The sequence below is a fragment of the Porites lutea genome, chromosome 6 (assembly GCF_958299795.1).
Source record: "Porites lutea chromosome 6, jaPorLute2.1, whole genome shotgun sequence".
In the NCBI taxonomy this organism is placed as follows: Eukaryota; Metazoa; Cnidaria; class Anthozoa; order Scleractinia; family Poritidae; genus Porites; species Porites lutea.
The window spans coordinates 22,928,304-22,950,151 of record NC_133206.1 but is presented as its reverse complement, the minus strand read 5'-3'; the positions used below and the strand labels follow the sequence as shown (position 1 = coordinate 22,950,151).

Sequence of the window (21,848 nt, the reverse complement as noted above, 5' to 3'; positions counted from 1 at the left end):
AATTGTAACGGGTTCCCAAGAGTTAACTGTACAATATATAATATATATGTACCGTATGACACGATATTTTTGCGGATTGGCGATTTTTGTGTTTTGCGGGAACTAATTTTTGCGATTTGGACAGATTGGTTTTTCTTACTGGGAATTAATTTTTGCGGTTTTCAGAAAGTACCCAGTATCCAGCATTGATAAAATTTTTGCTTTTTATTAATTGCGTAAATACGTTTTTTAAACAATACTGCGCTATGCGTACCCCGGCTATGTAAAACCAGTAATTCATTGTATACCTTTTTGTTTCTGAATGAAAGAGACAAGTTGTAATTGAACAGACACGAGTTCTAAGTGCTGTATTTTTTAGTAGCGAATTTAAAGTTAGAGAATATATCTACTCTGGAGTAAATTTTTGCGGGAAAAATGTTTGCGGTAATTTTTATTTGCGGGAACTTATGTTTGCGGATCGCTGGAAAAATCGCAAAAATTAGAACCCGCAAAAAATCGTGCCGCACGGTATTTTTTCATTTCAATTTTTTTGCCCATTCGATGTAGTGCGGTGACAGATCCAACCCTTGAAGCGAGGGTATGGGGAAAGGGCGCCCTCGTAAGGCCTCTCTCCTAAATCCGCCACCACGGTACTACTTTAGCTCTATCATTTGATTAGTTACTCTACTGTACTATCCTGGAACCGTACACATGATCCAAGACTTTTTAAATTCTGATGAAAGCAGACCACACAAGCCGCTTCTGGCACGCAGTGCTTGTGGAAGACATGCCCTGGAAGTAAATTTTTCAACATGAATTTTCGAGCCATGTGTGAATGACTGAAACAACAATATAACACAACTGGTGCGGGTTTATAGCGGTGGGGGAAGGGAGGCTAAGCATGGAGAGGCCATGTCAGGGTCCCCTAGAGGCACACAAATATGATGGCCGAACTGGTTGGAAGGAAATGAATTATAAGGACGAACTAACAAGCCGACGTCTAGCTTGAGGAATCGCCATACTTAGAGAAGCAAGGCATTAACGTTTATGCTTAGTCTATTTTTCCTGTTTTATGAATGAAATGTGGGGGGGGGGGGGGGGTGGATTGAGGGATACATGTTTGTCTGTGTAAAATATACTATCACGCCTTGATGACTCGTAAGGCAAGTTTATACCACAGGAAAGTACTGCTCAGTAACTGTCATTTGAAAGATTTCACTTGATGACTTCATCCATAGACTAACAAGTAAGTATCACTTTGTGCAACATAACAAACAGTACCACAGAAAATAACTGGTTAGTAGCTATCACCTGAACGTTCACAAGGGATGATTTCATCCAGACTCAAAACTAAGTTGGACTCAGCCTCTACAGCGTAATAAACAGTACCAGAGGAAAGTCATCCTCAGTGGCGTTCACTTTTGGGTATCACCCACAGACTGAAAAGTTAGAGCGAGCTTGTACAGCGTAATAAACAGTAACACAGGACAGTCATACTTAGTGCCTTTCATTTGGATGGTAACAGTGAGAAAAGCAACGCTAGAAAGGGCAAAATGGCTTGCCTTACTTACCGCACTCAAACATCAACAGTCCTTGATTGCTTGTCGAGATTTGTTCACACAGCTTAAGTGAGCACACCAAACATTCGCCGCTACGAAAAAGAAGATCATCACAAATTTTACCACGAATTGGATTTAGTAACCTCTAAATAACGCTTAAAAAAGCCCACTGCACACATACTGCCTCACAGCTTCCTGTCACGTTCCAGTGCAAACAACGCAAACCCCAAAGGAACTGATGGCACTTGTACATGTACTCGTAAATATTTCTCAACCTCACCAAGCAAATAAATTTGTACCTCTTAAGTTGTGCCCGTGTTCCTAGAATTGTTTTGATTATTTTAGCATATTGTAAATGTATATGTAATATATATAGGATTATACTATAGCTTTTTTATTTCTTATCTTTTATTTATCATATTATTCATCATTTATTTTATCTTTACGTTGTGTCACCAATTAGCCTCAGCTAAATACATCGACACATGAATAAAGTTTATCATCATCATCATCAAGCATCTCAGGGTTTACAATGTTGTTATCTAAGGGAACATCTCGACGGTAAGTCTCCTCTGCCTGAGATTATATAGGCGTAGCCTGTTCGGGGCTTTCATATAGCGGGGAGGGCGCAAAGGAACGACGAGTAGAAGTCGAGCGGAGATTTCAGAGAATTTAATTTCATAGAGAGGGTAACAGTTGACAGTTACAAGGAAAGTGAGCTGGAAAAATACAGTGAGGGGTTGGGCAGGTAGAGAGGTTCAACTTCCGTTTTTTCCCTCCACTCTCCATTTCGCGCTACTCTCCACTATCTGAACGCATGGAACATGTACGGGAGGGAGGAGGAGAGAAGGAGATTATAAGCAATATATTGCCATTATCTAGAAGACTTGATCTGAAACGCAAAACAATAATACCGCATGTCCACTTGGGAAACTGGACAGATGGATTCTTGCAAAATTATCGCCTCGGGCTAGGCATGAAAACTAACGCTAAACAGACAAACTCCGACTTCCAGTTAGATCAAGCTGGTGTAGCTGGGGTTTCTGTTGAGGAGGGGAAACGGCGAATGACGAAGCCACGGGGTAAAATATTAGGTGACTTACTCTGAGAGGCGAATGTTTTGCCCCCAGTTCGACGCTAAAGGAGAAAAGAAAATACATCTTAGTGAGTAAAAAGGAAAAGAAAAAAGGGTAAACCCAACGTTACGTCTGTAACTCGTCACAGTACTCATTAGACTGACACACATGGGGCCGACTGGTCACTCCTTTTACCCCCCCCCCCCCCCCCCCGTCTCTCTATCAGTGCTCCATTTTACGATTGACCTGCACCCATCCAAACTTCCTATTTTATTGGTCCCTATAACCTTCAGTACCTATTGTTTTCAGGGATAGGGGCATTGTTATGTCACCATTCCTATTGTTTTCCCAGCCAATCAAAAACCTTGTTTAGAATAGGTGCAGGTCGCCCCCATTCTACGAGTATTTTTAAAAGCTACACGGAAAGGAAAGAAGTGAAAACACAGTTTTAAGGTTACATGTGGGGATCGAACTCGGAAAATCCCCGAAAAAAAGGCCGCTCGGTAACCTTACTAATCCTTGTTCCTCAAAGTGAGAAACCGTCAAATAAGAATAAAATAAAAATAGGAAGTCAACAAATAAAATAATCAAATAAGAAACAATAAAATCCCATAACAAAAATTAACAAAGTTACCTCCATCCTCAAGAGTTCTAAACTGTGAGAAGGAATCCAGTTGAGGCTTAATATCCTCCTGTTAAAGGTAAACAATAACGTGAAGATGTTATACCATCACTGGTCAAATCTCCACTTAAAGGTCAATTCAAGGACGCTGCAGTAGTCTGAAATGTCACCCGTATCTTCGCCACACCCCTCAACGAGCGGCGAGGCGGGAGAGACTTGAGAGACTCTCTGCGCCTTGTTGCCCGTTGGGGAGTTGGTCGAAGAGCGGATGACATTTCAAACTAAAGGTGATGTTACACGAGACGATTCGCAACGTCGATTTTTAGCGCAACACTGCTTTACACGAGACGATTCGCAACGTCGATTTTTAGCGCAACACAGCTTTGCAACATTGTTGCGACATTGTTTCGAATGGTTACAACATTGTTCCAACATTGCAACGCTGTTTTGCGCTAAAAATCGTCGTTGCGAATCGTCCCGTGTAACATTAACATAGGCGTTTACTGTCAGTGTTACCTTGCTTTTGGGACCCCATATTTCCTCCTCTTTGCGAAAACTGTTCAACTACAAAGAAAAGCGCGTATAAGTAGGATACACCAAACCAGTGGATAGTGTTTTCAACTAGCTTATGAATACTGCCGTCACTACTCGCTCCTCGAAGTCTGCACCTCAACGACAGAAATGCTATACTGATGAAATAATAACTGTCGAGAATCGGAACAGAATATTTTAGCTATTGTTTACGAATAACAGACAAAAGGCAAAAGGTTTTAATAAAAGGTAAAATGTGAACGCGATGGATCTTCTACAAAATAGTTAATATTCGTTGACTGTATACTTCTCTAGAAGAAGCGCTTGTGGTTTGTTCTCCCTTGTTCGCAAAAGAAATCATAACTTTTAATACGATAATAGAGCGGGAGAAACATAAACTCGAGCAAATTTGGATTTGTAGCCCTATGACTATAGACTAATTATGTAAACATTGATTTACGTCATCAGTATGGATTTTCTGTCGTTTCGGCACAGACGTCTCTCCCTGGAAGCAGACTCGTACCCAGTCGCTATTTAAGTGTTCTTTGGGATGAGAGAAGATTGGGGAGGAGTTTTTTAGGAGTATTTTTTTGTTTTCGTCCGTCAAGTGACTTTGGACATTTTTTGCTTGTTATGTTCTGTGTCTAGTTCTGTGTTATCGTTAGCGAGGACATTGTTAGCAACTTTGATGCCGAACAGTTCTGTAAGTCAGCCTCTTTATGGTTTAGCCCTCTCCTTTTTCTTTCCTTTTAGGTTTCAGAGTGATTGTTATTGAGAACTTAGGTAGTTGTGCCTGTAATTTTTCATCATCAGAAAACCACCTACAGCCACGAGGGCGACCATGTACAAGTCTTCGATTTAGTATGATTTTTTGAGGCAAGATTTGTGGGTTTTCGACGTTCACAAATAAAGTTGCAAACAATAAGTTCATATGAGTCCGTCGTGATCCGTTTCTACAATAACTGTTAGTAAAAGTGTTACTGAGCGATAACCATTTCTGAATAACTACTCAGTATTACTGGAAGATCAAGTTGCTTTAAGCAAATGTCTTTCTCATACCTTTGGAGCCAAGGCACCGCTTCGTTGTGACCACAAATATGAGTCGAGCTTTTTAAGCAGCTCATGAATCAGAGTCCTGTAAATATAATGTATAACAAAGAGAAGTCAATAAACTGGCCAAACTCCATCTCATCCAAAAAAGGCGTGTGCTGTCACGCAACTCCTAATTCGGCAGTTAGATTGAAGTGTTCCATCGCGTTTCTTTCCAGATAACAGCTTGGCAAAGATCACACTTCAAACAATGCACCTTTCTATACATTCCTTTACCGCGTACCTAACGCAGACATCAGTGGCTGGTTTCGTTTACAGTACGTGAGGGATTTTCTTACCCTTTTAGAAACTATCATACAAAATACCTTTACTAAAAGACCGATCAAAGGCGATTACTGGAATCATGGTACTTCGTTTAGAATAAATAGTTGAGAACTTATCTGCAGATGATATTTATAAGCGTAAATTACGTTCGGAAAGCGGTTTACTTTTTGGCCAAATTCCACGATGAACTATTTTTTCTGAAATACACTTTGTTTCTTGCCTCTTGTGTAACTTGTTATAAACATAGCGGTTTTTACCTTTGCCTTCTTTCGACTACAGCTCCTAATAAACATGAATAGTAGAAATCCGTTGAGAGAAGTGGGGTTTCCTGTGGCAGAGCCTGCAGTATGTTGACAGTATGCCCAGCGCCCAACCGCTCAAGCATCAGATTGGTCACGTTACTCCACGTCAGATCTGCTAGCCAATCAGAAGCAGCCAGAGTTGTGCATGTGTGAGCGCTGCTAAATGATACTTCGTTGTCCTGGTCACGTGATAAAAGCAACTCCAACAAATATTTCCATTCATCCAAAGACTTGGGGAGGAGTCCTTGACAAAAGAGCAGAAAAAGGATAGAAGAGATGAATTTTACGAGTTACAAACAACGGCAGTTAAAATTTCACACCACAAATGTATTACAACAAGAACTATGTGAAAAAGTAGGAAGGATTGTCTACATGCAAGCAGGCTGGAGCTTACTGCATATCCCATGATAAGGCTTGCGAGTTTAAACGTAAAATAAGGATTTAACCTAAGCATGTACAGATTCCGGATACTCCAGTTTCTCATTCATTCTTTGGGAGCGAAGGCATAGCTTTTGTAAAAAAGACTACAATCTTTGATTATGTTTTGCCCTTTAAGAATTTGAGGTCATTGTACTTTACCTACCCCATGACTGTGGATTCTTGATCAGCTTCATGTCACTTAACGAGACGACTAGTTTTAGTGCTTCCTGTCTTAGACCGGTCCGCACACAAAGACGAATTAGACCTGACCAGTACCTAAAGAAACCGTTAATAACACATGGAGGTCGTGTAAGTGAACAAAGCCTGTCTCAGACGGCGGTAGGACAGAAGGCTCAATAGACCTTCATCCACACAGCCTTGTATATAAGGAAGCCTACCTCGCAAACGTAATCTAACCCCGTTTAGTATAACCTGACAAAACAGGCGACACTTCGAGACACCATCCCTGGTTTTCCCGCGAAATAGCGTGTGAGGATCGACAGCAAACATTCCACATTGATGCCGTGTCACCACCCAGATCTGGCTGGGTAGTGCTTCTGATTGGTTTAAGCAAATATCGTTCGCAGCACAACCAATCAGAAGCACTATCCAAATGTGGGTAGAGACAAGTCATCAGTATGGAATTTCTGATCACGTTCCTGAGACGTCATTTCGCGGGGTTAGCAGTGGTAACGTCGCGAAATGTCGGCTGTTTCTTCAAGCTACGGATATTAACGTCTGGGAAATTGCTCAAAGGTCCTCGTTCTGGGCCCACAAAAGACAACAAATTACCGGAAGTTCAATGGAATGGAATTTCCCTTCAACCTGATTGGCCAATCGAACAGTAACTTTTTTAACGGGCCGGTCGTGGCGCGTTCTCAAATCTTGGTACACAGCAGGGCCCCCAAAACAACGAAACAAGGATTTGGGCGCTGTCTCTTGCAGATGGACTTTTAGTTTCGTCTGCGGAGCAGGCTACCTTGTAGGTAAGCCATTTAAAATAGCTATTTTCTAGCGAGTGTTATATGCCTTCTTGACATAAGTGTAGAAGAAAAAAAAAATAATAAAAAGGATCTTCGCCAATTAGATTAATTTTCTCCTTGGAAATAGCTCTTACTGTTTGAAGTAAGACCTGGATACAATGGCCACTAGTTTATCAGTTTTTCTTTCTAACTTTTAAGTATTGCCGGCTTCTCTTTATCAAAGTCGCCACCACAAGTGTGATTCTTCCAGGCGCAGAAGTTGTTTATATGACTGAGCTTTTTTTCCTTCTTTTGAACCTTCAATCTTTACTTCCGCAGTTAAAATATACGAATTTCTCTTTCATGTCCCAGGTGTATCTAAAGCATTGAAGTTTTTAAAGTGCTCAAAAGCAAGCGTGTAAACCATCAACATTTCCAAGCATTCTGAAGAATTTTGCCTACTAGCTTGCATAAAGCTTGGCCAAGGGCACTAAGAGCAGAAATGGCCTGAAAACGAGCAGCTAAGCGTATGCTATACGAATTGAGTCGTGAAATTGGATTTGTTTTTACTTACCCGTGGTTCCAGCACAAATCCATGAAAACCTTGAGCTCTGACGAATCTTTCTGACAAAGAAAATCAATAAGTTGCTGCAAATGGTCCTCATTTTGCCACGTGATCGTGTGTGAGCCAGGTCTACATGCACAAAAAGACAAAAGACAGTATTACTTCAGATCCCTCCGTCTGGGTACCAGTCCTCGCCATACCCTCGTTTTATTGGGTTAATTTCACATTGTCTCTTTCAACCAAGTATGTCAAGGGGTGCTGAGGTGAACTTGTATCACCACCATTCACCTGGAGTACGAACAAGGGAGTTTTAGGTGTCAAGACGGCTTCGACAGCAAGAACGTTGAAAAACTTTGCACACGCAGCACCTTTTTGGTGCATTTCTTTGCCGTGACTGCACGACTACGATGCGAAACTGCCTTTTTTCCCATTTTTTTTTCGAGTACGTAAACTAGGGAGAACGAATTTCTCTCTCTCTGTTAAATTTTCTTAGGAATTCAACTCCAGGAGAGTCCGTCTACATTTGACAAACTGAGTGAGTCAATTTTAAGTCACATTTTCTGCGCCACTTTTCTAAGTCACGTTTTCTTCGCCGTCGCCGTCCTGCTGGCAACCAGCCTCGTTCCTAGTCGTCCCCGACGATTTCAGGTGTGATGTCACCCGTCATACTTGTCGGATAGGGCGAACTGGCCTGGGTACGAGGCTGACTGGCAACTTTAGCCAGTAGCTCTTCTCAAACAAAGGAGCAAATACGGGAAATGAATCCACTTTGGAGCATCAAATTATTCACAAAAAACTGAAACACAAAGGGAGACTAAAAGACAACAAAAACTAATAATAGCGTTATGATCTTGAAATGAACGAGACCGGCGTCATCTATAAACTTTGGAAAACTACAATTTAAATTCGCAATTCGAAACTGTAATTTATTTATTTCTTGAAATCCTAAATTTAACACCTTGTTTTATTTTCTACGTCCTTTCGCTGACAAATTTTTATCCAGTCTTGTTTATATCTGTGGGCATTTGATTACAAAGAAATTTCGGAGGCAAAATTGTGTCTCTTCCACCTAAAATAACCAAAATTGAGTGAGGCATCGCAGAAAACATCTTTTCAAGATAAGAAATATTTTGAAAGTGTTAATTCTTGATAACACGTTTTCGACCATTAGCGTACTACGCATTATTTAGCTTAGCCTGTTCCAGGCTCTCAGATAGTAAGCATGATGCGTAAATGAAAGGCAAGCGAAAATATAAGCGCGTAATCAGGGAAAAGTTTCCTCCCGTTTTATTTTCGTGTTCGCGCTTTCTCAATTCCGCAGACCCGACTATATCGGACAGCCTCATCTCGGAGCCTGGAACAGGCTACATTTAGCTCGACAGCAACTCTAGTCAGGGCGATGGGATTTTCGTGTATAAAATAACTTTCAATTAATTTGTAAAATTGCTCTTTACAACAACAACTATTTAACTGAAGGATAAGTTAGGATAAGTTAGGATAAGTTTTTTGACCTTGGTTTTCCACACTGCTGACAGTGCAAGGCTTCTTTTGTAGAATCTGCAATCAAGGAGCAGTGAAACCACCAATTTGTGACTCTCATATCTTCACAAAGCTTCCTAACAGTCTGCTGTCTACAAAGCAAAAAAGTATAACAAGAAAAATTATCATTTACTGCATGTACCTAGTTGAGGTGTGTGACGTTGGTTTTTACCATTTTCCTCTATGGATACGGAAAGCTATCGCTGTTTATATGTAAGATAAAAACCATTTGAGTTCCCTAACACAAATGAAATCCGACTATGCTGTGGATGAAATCCTAAAGTGCGATCATTCAAATAAAAGCTACGTAGTACTTTCCTGCGGTACTGTTTATTGCATTGAACGAGGTGGTTCTAATTATCGTAAAGCTTGACTATTTAAATGAAAGCTACTGGGTAATTCATTCTGGTCGAACTGTTTATTATGTTGTATATCAAACATGACTAACCTAGTATTTCCAACTTCCGTTCTCCACCTCATTAGTTGTTCAACATAAAACACAAAATCAGCTGAAGTGGATTCTAGGCTATGTAACTTGCAGTGCCGACAAATCTCCATAACTTCCCACGGCTGCACATCAGGGAACATTCTAGCGCAAGTCAACATTGTCTCGCGACTGTCGTTTTCATACAAGCTGTAAATTAAAAGCAGGAGACAGGGAGTAATTAAAAAGAAACAACGGACAAGAATGGATGAAAGATAAGATAGTTTAAAAATCATACAGGCCTTGCTCCCTTCCAAATAATTGTAACATAAGACTACTCCTATTGCTAATTTTATTGATCGGCTTTGGGTCCATCCTTCATCCCCTACTCCTTCCACCAATGTTGCAATCCACTCATTTTGCTCAAACTTCAACATTGTTTGGGGTGGGAGGGGAGAGGTCGCCAGTTTTACTAATACTACTAGAAAGGTCCCAACACTCTTTTGACCTCCACAGTAGGTAATTATTGTTCACAAGTTACTTTTTCTATTACAGTACAGCCTGCTTCTCTTTCAATCTTTCAAGGAAAAAATTCCTTCAAAATACGAATTTTTTTTGAAAATCCTGAGAAATAAATACGTACTTATAGTTCTGCGAAAGAGGTTTTACTTTAATGATAACACAAGATAGGATTTTGTCGACAAGATTGTTACAGCATAGTCGTTTTATCGTTCATATTCCAGGCGTGCATATTATAGAGGTAGGGATTGCATGAAAACATATATCTTTGGGGCCAAGAGAACGACTTACCAGGTGTTCGCATTTTGGAAATGCCGACTTGGTTTTAAAAGAAAGAATATATTTAAGACGATCTTATACCGAGGTCTGTAGGAGTGGTTCAACTTACCAAGTAAGATGAAAGAGCAACACGTCACAGTACTTATCCATCCCATCATGCAGTTCGTGAAGAGCTCGACGAGCGTCCCCTTCTTTGATGTATTTGGCGATAACGTCATGGGGGGATACAAGACCTAAAAGGGCAGAGAATAACGGCCTGAAATAGTGAAATACGGTATACTGAAATAGGATTTCAAAGCGGTAGAATAATCAGCAGCTAATGACCTCTCATTTGAGTAGCACCTAAGGACTCCAACAATATCAATATCATAGAATAATTAAGAAACTGTGAAAGGTTTAAACTCACGAGACATTTCATAAGTAGGGTGAGTATGATCGTCCGGCATTTGTTCTACATTAGTAAGTGAGCTTTCTAAAGTGTGTCGTTGATAGAAGTCTGTAGAATACGAAATACATGTCGCAGAGTCCCAGTCGATTTGACGACTCACTTTAGAAACGACCACTTGAGAAAGCTGGTTTACTACGCCACTGAATCATAGTCAACAGTTACCGGCACCGTACAAACGACTTATTGACCGACTCAAACTAAACTACGGAAAATGACTGGTCAACCGACAATTTGACTAACAATAAACGACTGTTCACTGTGACAATAGACGGATCGAAACGCACCAATGATATTACGAGTCTCCATAGCCAACAACATCACGGCTTAACTGACAAACGACCAATAACATAATTGACTAATTAACTTAATTGACCACTCAGGTCAATAACCAGAGTTTAATACTATGAACAGACGTGATACAACTCACTTTGACTCTGAAGATGACTACAACACAGGTTGTCGCAACGTCAGTCACTGTCAACAACAACAGTCCTATTTAGGACGTCGTTCACCCGGACGATCATACTCAACCCACTTAGAGAATGAATCACGTTAGACACTTAACGTGAAGCGTTTTTTTGCGTCAAACGTCGGAAAATTTGAATCCTAATCTAGTGGCCTTTTTGCTGCAGGTCCTGTCTGCCAAAGAGGGGAAAATTCGACTCATGGCAGCCAAATTTCCGTCTGTCTTTTTTAACGAACGAAGAAATGAAAAGAGGGGAAACTTATTGCAATGGGTAAACAGTTCATCGGAAAATGGTTTAATTCACTTCACGTAATACTGCTTTCACAATACTCACTGAACTGACGTAAAAGTAGAAAATAAGCTGCTAGAGGATAAAAGATTTTTCGAAATAAAGCGTAAGTTTTCTTCACTACAGTCAAGCCTGTCTACAACGGTCACCCATGGGAAATGGAAACAGGTCAACTTTGTAGAAAATGTAAGGCAACTGAAAATTTAGGGAAGATGTCCGGTTACCGTAATATACAGGTTGACCGCTAGGTTTGACTTTACTTGTTAAGTAAGGGAATCACAGACGATCGATATGTTAATTCTATTCACTACCTTCTCTTGGGGGACCGGATGATATTAGCATGGAAGTTTGAGAGTTTGCTTTGCCAGTACAATAGCGTTGTACTCATCACTCACCTGACAGACAATCCATAAAGGTGCTCCACGTTTTCTTTCTTTCGCCCTTACTCATGAGGAGTGCGCGCCTAAGCCGTCTGACGTCCATCAGCCAGAAATGGTAGGACAAGAATCTGGAGCGAGTTTCATCATTGAAATTTGTATCGTAAACCTGCTCTCCGTTGTTCTCGAAAAATGTAGTTCCATTTTCACACTGCACGCAAATTCGCTCACAACTTTGCAATGACTGCAAACCACTTGAACTATCCTGTGATAGTATGGCATTTTTCGACATTTCTGTAGGCGAGGAAACAGTTTCATCAGCAGAGCTTTGCGGTGAATTATTCAAATCACCAAGCATTCTGTTTAATGGTTTGTCAGTTTGACGGTTCGCACTTTCACCCAATGTATCTAAAGTATTCTCACCAGACTCTTCGTCTACCGTCTCTGCATCGAAGTTTTCATCCCTGACAACACTTATACGTATGGATGGAGGCGAAAATTCGCCCGTGCTCAGTGAAGATGGGTTGGTCCCAGCTGAGGGCAAATGACCCTCACTTGATGTTGTTGCCCTCACATCACCATGCGAAGTTGGGATACTTTCTGAAGCTAATTGATCTGATTCTCTATTAGATTCCGGTTTATTAGTATCATCGGAAAATAAAATAACCACATCATTAGTTTCCGATTTATCTTGTTCCAAAGGGAAATCACATAACGGTGTCTTGGTGGTAGTTCCTTTGCTTCTGACATCATCCTCAAAAGACCGCAAACCTTCGCTTCCATAAACACCACAATCAAAACACATTTGTGCTAGATATGACACATCCTCAAAAGCAGTTGCACTTAGGAAACGTTTCAAGCCATTGTCGTTACTTCCACTGTCATCTCTGTCCGTCATCTCTAAACAGCTTTTCATGGCCTCATGAAGTTTTGGGATCCATTCCCCTAAGACGCGGCATAGACTGGTGATACTAAAGAGGACAACTGGGTTTTTCACGTCACACCTGAAAAGGAAAGGCCGCTGATGTAAGTACATCAGTTTGCATTTTGTTTGGTTTTATTTCGCACTTCCATGACACGTTAAAGGAGAAACATTCAAGTCGTTTATAAATAAATACCGTGAACTTCCATCTCAATTACAACCCCCTCGGGACTACAACTATATGTCCCCGTATGTAAGCGTCCACTTTACCTAATGTTACGTCACAGCCACTAGTGACTGCTTTTCAGAAGTGTCTACATTACAGGGTTGTATGCTCTAGAGGGGCGTCTGCCCTACAGAGATGACTGCCCTACCACAATGTCTACCTTCCAGTGATGTCTGTGTCACAGAGGAGGTGACTGTCCTACAGAGTTGACTGTCTAAAAGAGGTGTGTGCCCTCAAGAGGAGACTGTCCTACAGTGGTGTCTTCCCCTGATAAATCTCTATCCACTGGACAGCGTAATTAGTTTTCCCACTGGTTTCCCTAACACTAATCCACTTCCTAGCGATTTATCCGATGGAAAGAGTTATCCAAACTTTGGCCTGGTATGTCTGCACTTCAGATGTGTCTGCTCTACAGAGCTGATTCACTGCACTACCAGTTTCCACCTTACAGAGGTCTTAACATTCTTAAATCGCTGTCACCGTTTTTCCAGAGCTAACTGCAATGACTTACCGTGCCTTAGAGGAACACTCAATCAGTTCCGCAACTTCTTTCGGAAGCTTAATTTCCTCCACCTCTTCCTCTGTATAAAGCACAGCATTCTCGTCAGATGGTGTAATGGGAGACAGTGATGAGGAAGGCGAAGGTGACTGATCTTCAGATGATGGTTTGAGTTTCTTTATAAGCAGTCCCTTGGCTTTAGATAATATGGAAGGTATAGCGGGCGATAACTCTGTTTGTAGAGGACTCACAGGTTCTGACAAACGTCTACTGCTCGTCTAGATTTGTCAACGAAAAAAAAACAAAAACAATGAAAACATTCCTCCGATTAAAGGGGGTGTCACGAAATTTATCAAAATTCAGACGGAGGGAATTGTCACCAAATTGAGTGAAACATAACAACAACTGCTCAAAAAATTAGAAGGTATAAATCATTCAGCAATTTCAAAAATGGAAGGAGAAACCTGAAGAGGATTAAAACGGATTGCAATTGTCGTTTATGAAAACGTGTTAGCATAAAAGTTTTACAAAGTTCATTTTTGTTGTTTGTAACGATTGATATAATGCTTTGGAGATATATTTTGTTTGACAAAGAGCTGTGCTTTCCTCATTAAAAAGTAATTTCTCAAGTTCAACCGCGAATAAGGACTCGTTGGCAATATGAACAACCCGTGACACTTTATGACTTGATCGCAAAAAGGTGTCTCACGTCAAGACGAAAACAGTTGAACAGTACCAAATGTTTAAAAGAAGGTCTAAATCAAAAGCGCTCAAACAAGTCTTGAGTACCATGGCAAAGTGACCTTATCATGTAAATCGCTAGATCATTACTTGCTTACGGGTGACTGTTAATCCTTAGACACCATCATACTGCAGCTTAGACTTAAAGTAATGAAAGGTGGTTGTACTGATCCATCCACCCAATTGTAACTGCGGCGAAACCTGCTTAAAACTGTTGTCTATCTAGGCATAATTTCATCCCACGAAAGAAAGAAGCTTTATCACCTCCACTTCTCCCGTTGAAGAGTGTGTTCGAAGAAAAGAAGGGCTTCTTGTAGCTGAAGTATCCAAAAATAACTCTGAAATTAACAAACAAAGGTAAGTAAATACGGAGAATGGTGATGTCAATAAGGATGATCTTGTTGTCGTTAATGACGATGATGATGATCATAATGATGACGATCATGATGTAAGCAGTGATGATGGCAATTAGTGATGATGGCTTAGTTGGACTTATAACCTTTCGTGAAAAAAAAATATATACATATGTTCGCATCTCGGGGTTGTGACAGTTACTGCTGTGTAATTAACAGATCGATACCTGTACCAAAGTGCCCAAAGAATAAGAGCAACAAAAGATAACTACGTGTAGCCTCAACGAGGCCAATGCATCTCAAGCAAAATTTACCTTGCTTCAGCTGAGGTGAGTCAATATCTAAAAATCAAAAACAGCAAAACAACAATTAACTTTTAAAGCTTTTCGCGGCCATGAGATGATTTCTCCCTCTCTTGCCCCTCGCCCCCTTTGACTGCATTTGTGAGAAAAGACTACTGTAAGTTGTACTTGTATGGTAGCGACCTTTATAATTGACGACCAGAACGAAATCGAGAATAAGTTCGACCATGGCCATGGTTGCATCCCTCGAACTATGACTCTTTACTGTTGCTTACTAATATGTATAAGGCACAAGAATATTTAGTTTAAACAATCGTGTCCCCACTCAATCTCGAATTCGTAATCCAGTCTTAAGATATCTAATATTGGCTATAACTTCCGACAATTTTCACGACGATCTGAAATAATTTACGGTCGAACCTCAATTAAGCGGGCATCCTACGCACCCTTCCACATCAAAACCTAAAAACAGATTTCTGTTCGAATTAGATGATACAACGGCTACATTTCAGCTCTCGTTGACGTCACCGTCGTCGTTGGTTAAGCTCCCTATAGCCTCTCGACCACGGCCAGTTTTTTCAGTGACTGACAAAAAAGTCAAGAATTGTCCTGAAATTGATACGTATGGCACATCGATGATTAATCGCAGCAACACTGTTTTGATTGTGTTCCATTTATATTGTTGTAGTAAGCATAATTTGTCTACGATACTTCTTGCGAATGTTGCGAACCTTGCTTCTTTTTTTCATAAAGAAAATACGAAGGAAATTAATGTTTAATGAGAATTTGGAAATCAGACGAAAAACTGTTCATTTTTGCATCCTTAATTTCCACTTCTAAAATCACTTTGTTTGAGAAGTAATATCAAGCATTTGACAAAGTGATTCATCGCCAGATGAAACGCCTCGAAGTTCGTAAGAAACACTCCGCTGCGCGTCGTATTTTTAACTCTCTTCTCAGTGTTTCATCTGGTGATGAAGCGCTGCGTCTCGTACTTGATATAATACGTCACATTAACATTTTGATTCAAAACACTATTCAAGTTTTATCGTGTATTTTTATCTCTATATATTTTTTTATATGATTGGATTGTTATTATAGGATACAGTAAGCATGAACTCAGCACAGTAAACATGTTGTACTCCCTAAAAAAATTGTCATGTTACACCCCTTCCTCCCCATAACGGCCACTTTCTTCTGTCCCCAAGATGGCTGTTGTAGAGAGGTTCGACTGTATTCTATCTTACTGGATTACCTGGCGGGAGCCTCTGTGGAAGAGGGAGTAGCCCTTTACAAAGTCAATTATCTACTCTGAAGATCGTTCATTCAAAAAATTCAGGTTACGAGAACCTTTTGTATCACTCACTTGTGAACGGGAGCGGAAAACGAAAGAATGCGTTTACAAAAGTGAAATGACTTTTCTATCCTAGTAGTAAACAGCGGCAACAAGTTAGGGAGTCGCATTTACAGCTGGAGAGCTGGGTATAAGGTTAAACAACAAACCTACTCCGGGTACAAGAGACGTTAAATGCGTGGTTTCCGGTTTCGGTCAAGACGCCCGCGCTAGAAGCTTCGCCGCTGATTCCTCTGACCGCAGTTGTGGCCTGCGGCCGATACCGAAGCATCCCGCCACACTTGAGAAAAAATCTCTGAGACCCAGGGTAGAAGAGAAAAACAAACCACCGCCTCCCCCCTCCCAAAAAAACAAACAAACAAACAAACAAACAAAACAAAGTTACTGACACCAGTTACTTACCGACGGTTACAACTCTCGACTTTTTCTTTTTTCTTTTGTCTTTTGCAGTCAACTTCTCCTTTCTAAAAACAAATTAAAAAAACGTACATTAAGAAAGATCAGCCAGTTCAAATTATAGTGCAAGTTAAGAACATATGATTAAAAAAAAATTGACAACCGTAATAATACGAAGTCCCTTTTCACTACATGAGTTATTCAGCAATCAATGAATGAGGCTGAGTAGGATATGAAGAATGAAGCAAATCGAGAAGGGTGTCATCCACCGAGGCCAACACCCTCCGAGATCTGCTTAATTCTTCATATCCTACGAAAGCCGATAGTGTACGTTTAGGTTTTTCCAGCTCCGCAAATATTCTCCAAATAGCAAGTGTCGCCCTCCAGCGGTAGTTCTTACTCTTGAAACGAGTGAAATGTCCGCCATTTTTTTTTTCCACAACCAAAACAACTGTAGCGGGCTGTATTTTTGACGTCATTTCCTCGTTAAACACGAAATTCTTCCAAATTTGGTCATCAGTAACTGGTTATGGTGAATTATGCGTGTGCTTTTAGCCAATCAGAATTGGGGAAATATTTTGACTGAATAATAATTAACAATTATAAATAATAGGGGCCCCTCCGTTAAGCCTAAAAGGGTTTGTGGAGACTCTGGGTAACTTTTCTTGCTGAAACCTCGAAAGACTTGGAAATAATCCTCATAACTATTGTACTGAGTTTCACGAATAGTCTTTCACGCACTAGCCTTTATTTTAGCCTTAAGACAAGTTTCGTTTATTCAACGGTTTGTGGAGAGTTCCTGCCGTAAATAATTTTATTACATTGTTCGTATCTATGCAACGGGGCAAACTACTTACAACGAAGTAAGGATTGATTAGTTGATTGACTGATTTTTGATAGTTGAAACATTGATACGTGTGAGAAACATTTTTGCCTGGGAAATAGGCGAAGGAATATAATATGGGCGCAAGCAAGAATGGCACGCGCAAGGTAGACATCTATATTACTTTCAACCGCCTGTTACGCTCTCTCTTGCGCCCATACTACTACAGTTTTCGCCTGAGGAAACAGTAAACGATATGAACATACTCCAGGCGTAGTTAATCGATAAAAATCGATATCGGAAATCAATCGATATCATCGATATCAATCCATTTAATCCTCGGATTAATATCGATTGATATCGGAAATCGATAGAAATCGAAGTCACAGAAGAAATAATTTATCGATTATTATCAATTAACAAAGTCGATAGGAATCGTAGTAATCGATAAAAAAAATCATCATCGATATTAATCAAGGTCAACTTTTTTTCTTTATCGATTTCTATCAATCGATTTTGGAAATCGGCGATTGATATCGATTACTATCGATTATCGGTTTATCGATTAACTACGTCTAACATACTGTATGTTTGTTCTTAAAGTGATGTGTCTGAGGATACGGCTGTTTTAGGTCAATTCTGTGCTGAATATCAAACAAATTGACGATTTTTTGCAGGTATAGCATTAAAACTTGAAAAAGTTGGCCCAGCTTTACAAGTTTCATTCCATGTCCATCCTTGCCATCCGTAGCGACAGACGACAGGAAACAGTTTCAATGCCTAAAATATTATAGTCTTAAATAACAAAACTGGACCATTACTTTTGGAATTCAATTCATGCGAAAGTATCGTTTGACAAAAGATTGCAATTGGCGTGAAAACTTTCGTTTTCGACTGTTCGTTTACCGGTAAGTTACAAAATGATAGTTTTTTTTTCTACTGTACTAACTTTCCAAAGGACTCTTCTTCAACAACTCCACCTTCGTTTCCGGACTGTCGCGATTCACTGTCGTCAGAGTGGCATGGACTTTGCTCGGGCATTTTTTTCTGCAGACGCGGACTTTCCTCTTCAGCTACCGTTTCTTTACCATTCATGCCTTCAGCAACCTGAGATGCCTCAGACTCAAAGCTAAGCTTTCTCTGTGGACTCCCAGCCTCTTGGTTCCGTTCTATGCTTGGCTCAGCAACTAAATCTCCAGTCGCGGAAGTATCGGGGGATTGTGTTCTTTTTAGCTTGTTGATTCCCAGCTGTCGCTCGGCTGTAAACCTCTTAGCTGCTGCTGCTGCAGATAGTAGCATACCCTCAAGAGAAAGATCAGCGCTCCACTTTTTCTTTAGTTTGTTATGAAGACCAGCTTTACCCATTACTCCATCATCACTTCTTTCATCTAATTCTCTTGAGCCAGCGGATAACACATCTATATCATCACTCACAGCATCGCTGCAGGTACTTAGGGTGTCAGGGCTGTCAATCAAACCTAGGTTGCCAAGGTAAGTTGGTGGATTATCACTCACTTCTGTTGGCGGTTCCATTTCTCGCTCCAGTTCTTGCAGTTCATAAATAACATCCTGTAAGCGAATGAAAGTAATCATTAGATTCTTAGTTTACTGTAGTAATAGTTTTTATTACTCTGTGCAAGGTGGTTCAAACTTTTGAGTCCGTGGATGAAACCCTAAAGTGTGACCATTCAAATGAAAGCTACTGAGCAGTACTTTCCTGTGGTACTATTTATTATGCCGTACAAGGTGGTTCAAACTTTTGAGACTGTGGGTGAAATCCTTAACTATGGTCATTCAAATCAGTGAAACCTACTGAGCACTACGTTCCTGTGGTACTATTTACTTTAATGTACAAGATGGTCTAACTTGAGTCAGTTGCTGAAATCCTGAAGTGTGACCATTCAAATGACAGCTTCAGTGAGCAGTACTTTCCTGTGGTACTGTTTCTTATGCTGAGCAAGGTGGTTCAAACTTTTGAGTCCGTGGATAAAATCCTAAACTGTAGCATGCAGCTCAAAGAAAAGCCAATGAGCAGTTCTTTCCCGTGATATTGTGCTGTGCGAGGTGGTTACACTCGTGTCAGTGTACCGTTCAAATCAGAAAGCTACTGAGCAATACTGATGTACATACTCACTTTTCTTACGCTGGATGGTTGAAAAAGTTAATGTGGAAGTAACACCGACATTCTGACCACCTCAGCCGAACTATAAGTTTCAAAACACCTTTTTTAATTGCGACCAATGAGTTGTAATCTCTTAAAAAGTTCATTTCTGTGGTACTCTTCTCACTCAAGACTACTTTTCCAGCATTATTCACCTTGTATTTTTAGCTCAGTGGCTAGCCTAGCACAACACGTAAAATAGCTGAATAGACCAATTTCGATATATTAAAATTGATACTTGGTTACGATGCTTGGGGAAGAAAAAAAAGATTATTTGGTCTATACCAACCACAATCTTTATTCAAACCTGGTCTTCCTCGCTATTTTCCTCGACAAAGCTCTCCCTGAGGTTGGTAACCATAGAAATTGGAACCATATCTCTTGCCGAGCCAGGAATTATGTAATGTCTACAGTCAAGTAGCACCTGTAGTAGTAAGAGTAGAGAATAGAAAGTAAAATTAATTTCAGTGTCTATCTCGCTTGGACGTAAGCGATTGTAAGAAATTGAAAATGATATCAATCAAAATTCTCACCTCTAGACACTGTTTGATTTCTCCCATTTCATATAGTTTTGACACACATTCCTTGACAGACAGAAGCCCGAACCATTTCACACAGCCATCAACATGATACACATAAATCTCTGCACCAAAACAGCAGATGTCTAGTATCTCTAAAAACAACCAAAAGTTACAATTCAACCATTAGGGCCTTGTCACTCTAAAAAAATAGAGTAAAATAAAAAAAACCTACAGGCTCTTAGTTCTAAAAAACAGGAGGGTGACCCAACCGTCAGTCACAAAATTCTCATGTAAACAGTTTGCCTCGTTTTGTATGGACATGTATGAAAAGTTGGCTTGAGCCAGGGTAGTTCGATTAGGCAAGTGACCCCTCTAGGCGGGACAAGTTTTCTCCGTACAATGGGGGCATTATATAGACCTGAGTGAAGAGACTGATATCTTTAGAGCATAGACCGTTCTTTACACACAGCACAGTTAAAGACTATTAGAGACTGTCTGGAAAAGCAATTCTTACGCCAAAACACAAGTTCAATACCCATACCCATATTGACCATACCTCACAGCAACAAAGACAAAGTATTTGCTGTAAGTTTTATATCACCTGTGTCTAAGCTATACCAGGCCACCAGACGTCCTAAGACAGGATCGATAATGTACAATGAAGTTCCAAGCCATGTCACAATGAATCGCTCTCTATGAAAAATAAAGCCAAAATATTCCAGTTCAATTAATATGTTGATTACTATTATTCCCGTTTGCTACCTTTATGTTCATCACAATGTAATAAGGTTAAAATGCCTAAAATTTACTTGAAACATGTCTAGTGTTGATTCCAATGAAATACAAAGGATCCCCTAAATCTTAGTGTCTAATGAAAATTGAAGATTCAATAGAACGTTATCACTTTATTTACCATTTTTACCATTTAATTATCGGGTTGTCAGCAGTAAATAATAAATGCAAGATATAAAGCCGCTCACAAATTTATCAAAAAGCATTGTTCTTTCTCATGACAAGCATTGGCCCTAGGATTGATTATAGGTATAGGAGTAGGAATAGGATTCAATGAAGCCAAAACCAATTGTGGAATTGCACGCACTTCAGGCATTTTAACAGTTGGTCACGGATCACTTGGCCTGCGAACGGCAGACGTATCTCCGGTCGTCGCTTCTCTCAATTTTCGGAGGGAGAGAAGCGACGACGGGAAATACGTCTGCCGTTCACATACTACGGATCAATAAGATTGGTCCACATCTGACGAAATCAGAACTGAGGTCAGACACCATGTTCAAGCAACGTTGATACCAAAACCTATCACTTTGCAGATGAATAAAGTCGACCTTGAGCGCATGTGAATTGTTGAGTCAACGAAATGAAAATTTTGGAGTAAAAACTTGGCAGTAATACATGGTTCAATTTGACCTGTAACCATCCCCCCGGGAATACCCCCGGGGATTTGCAAGTTTTTTCTTTCTTGGTGGTCTATTCCCCACCGCCGGGCACGCAGAAAGAGACCATTCCCCACCCCTGCCCCCATCTTTTTAAGAGCAATATTGATTTCCGTAGAATAGGAAAACGAGAAGTTTTCTTCACTCTTATAAACGTTTTCTAAAAATTATGAGAGAAGAATAATACATGCCATAATGTAATTAAAACGAAAAAGGAAGAAAAAAACTCTGAAGCGTCTCCTTGGTAGAAGACTTCATATTAAAGAACACTGGACTGCATCTCTGTTTACATACATTAAAAGCCATGCATCCGTTTTCATGTACAGTCTATTTAAGTTGTCTTATTATTAAAGCTAGGCTGATCAAAGAAA

The 21,848-nt window shown here is 40.2% G+C and overlaps 1 protein-coding gene across 1 annotated transcript; it reads right to left on the bottom strand.

Annotated features, from left to right (window-relative positions):
- Nucleotides 1–310: 310 nt before the first annotated feature.
- Nucleotides 311–21,137, bottom strand: LOC140942041 (uncharacterized). The gene is made up of 22 exons (XM_073391031.1): nucleotides 21,010–21,137; nucleotides 20,631–20,722; nucleotides 20,042–20,181; nucleotides 19,816–19,932; nucleotides 18,297–18,916; nucleotides 16,531–16,592; nucleotides 14,787–14,813; nucleotides 14,384–14,457; nucleotides 13,391–13,656; nucleotides 11,750–12,735; nucleotides 10,261–10,384; nucleotides 9,378–9,563; nucleotides 8,902–9,021; nucleotides 7,400–7,519; nucleotides 6,027–6,139; nucleotides 5,399–5,687; nucleotides 4,827–4,902; nucleotides 3,753–3,800; nucleotides 3,249–3,306; nucleotides 2,642–2,675; nucleotides 1,551–1,630; nucleotides 311–771 (listed from the first exon to the last, which is right to left on the bottom strand). The coding sequence occupies exons 1-22, from the start codon at nucleotides 21,135–21,137 to the stop codon at nucleotides 659–661; spliced, it is 3,873 nt and encodes a 1,290-aa protein (XP_073247132.1). The 3' UTR covers nucleotides 311–658.
- Between the last annotated feature and the right edge of the window lie 711 nt (nucleotides 21,138–21,848).

What these genes read in the sequence shown, in the direction of transcription:
- LOC140942041 (XM_073391031.1), bottom strand. Translation starts at nt 21,137, where the DNA reads ATGCCTGAAGTGCGTGCAATTCCACAATTGGTTTTGGCTTCATTGAAT. An exon ending in GAAGAAGAGTCCTTTGGAAA is followed by an intron (nt 16,593 to 18,296) that starts GTTAGTACAGTA and finishes ATTTGTTTTTAG; the next exon opens with AAAGGAGAAGTTGACTGCAA. An exon ending in GTAGTCGAAAGAAGGCAAAG is followed by an intron (nt 4,903 to 5,398) that starts GTAAAAACCGCT and finishes TTATATTTACAG; the next exon opens with GACTCTGATTCATGAGCTGC.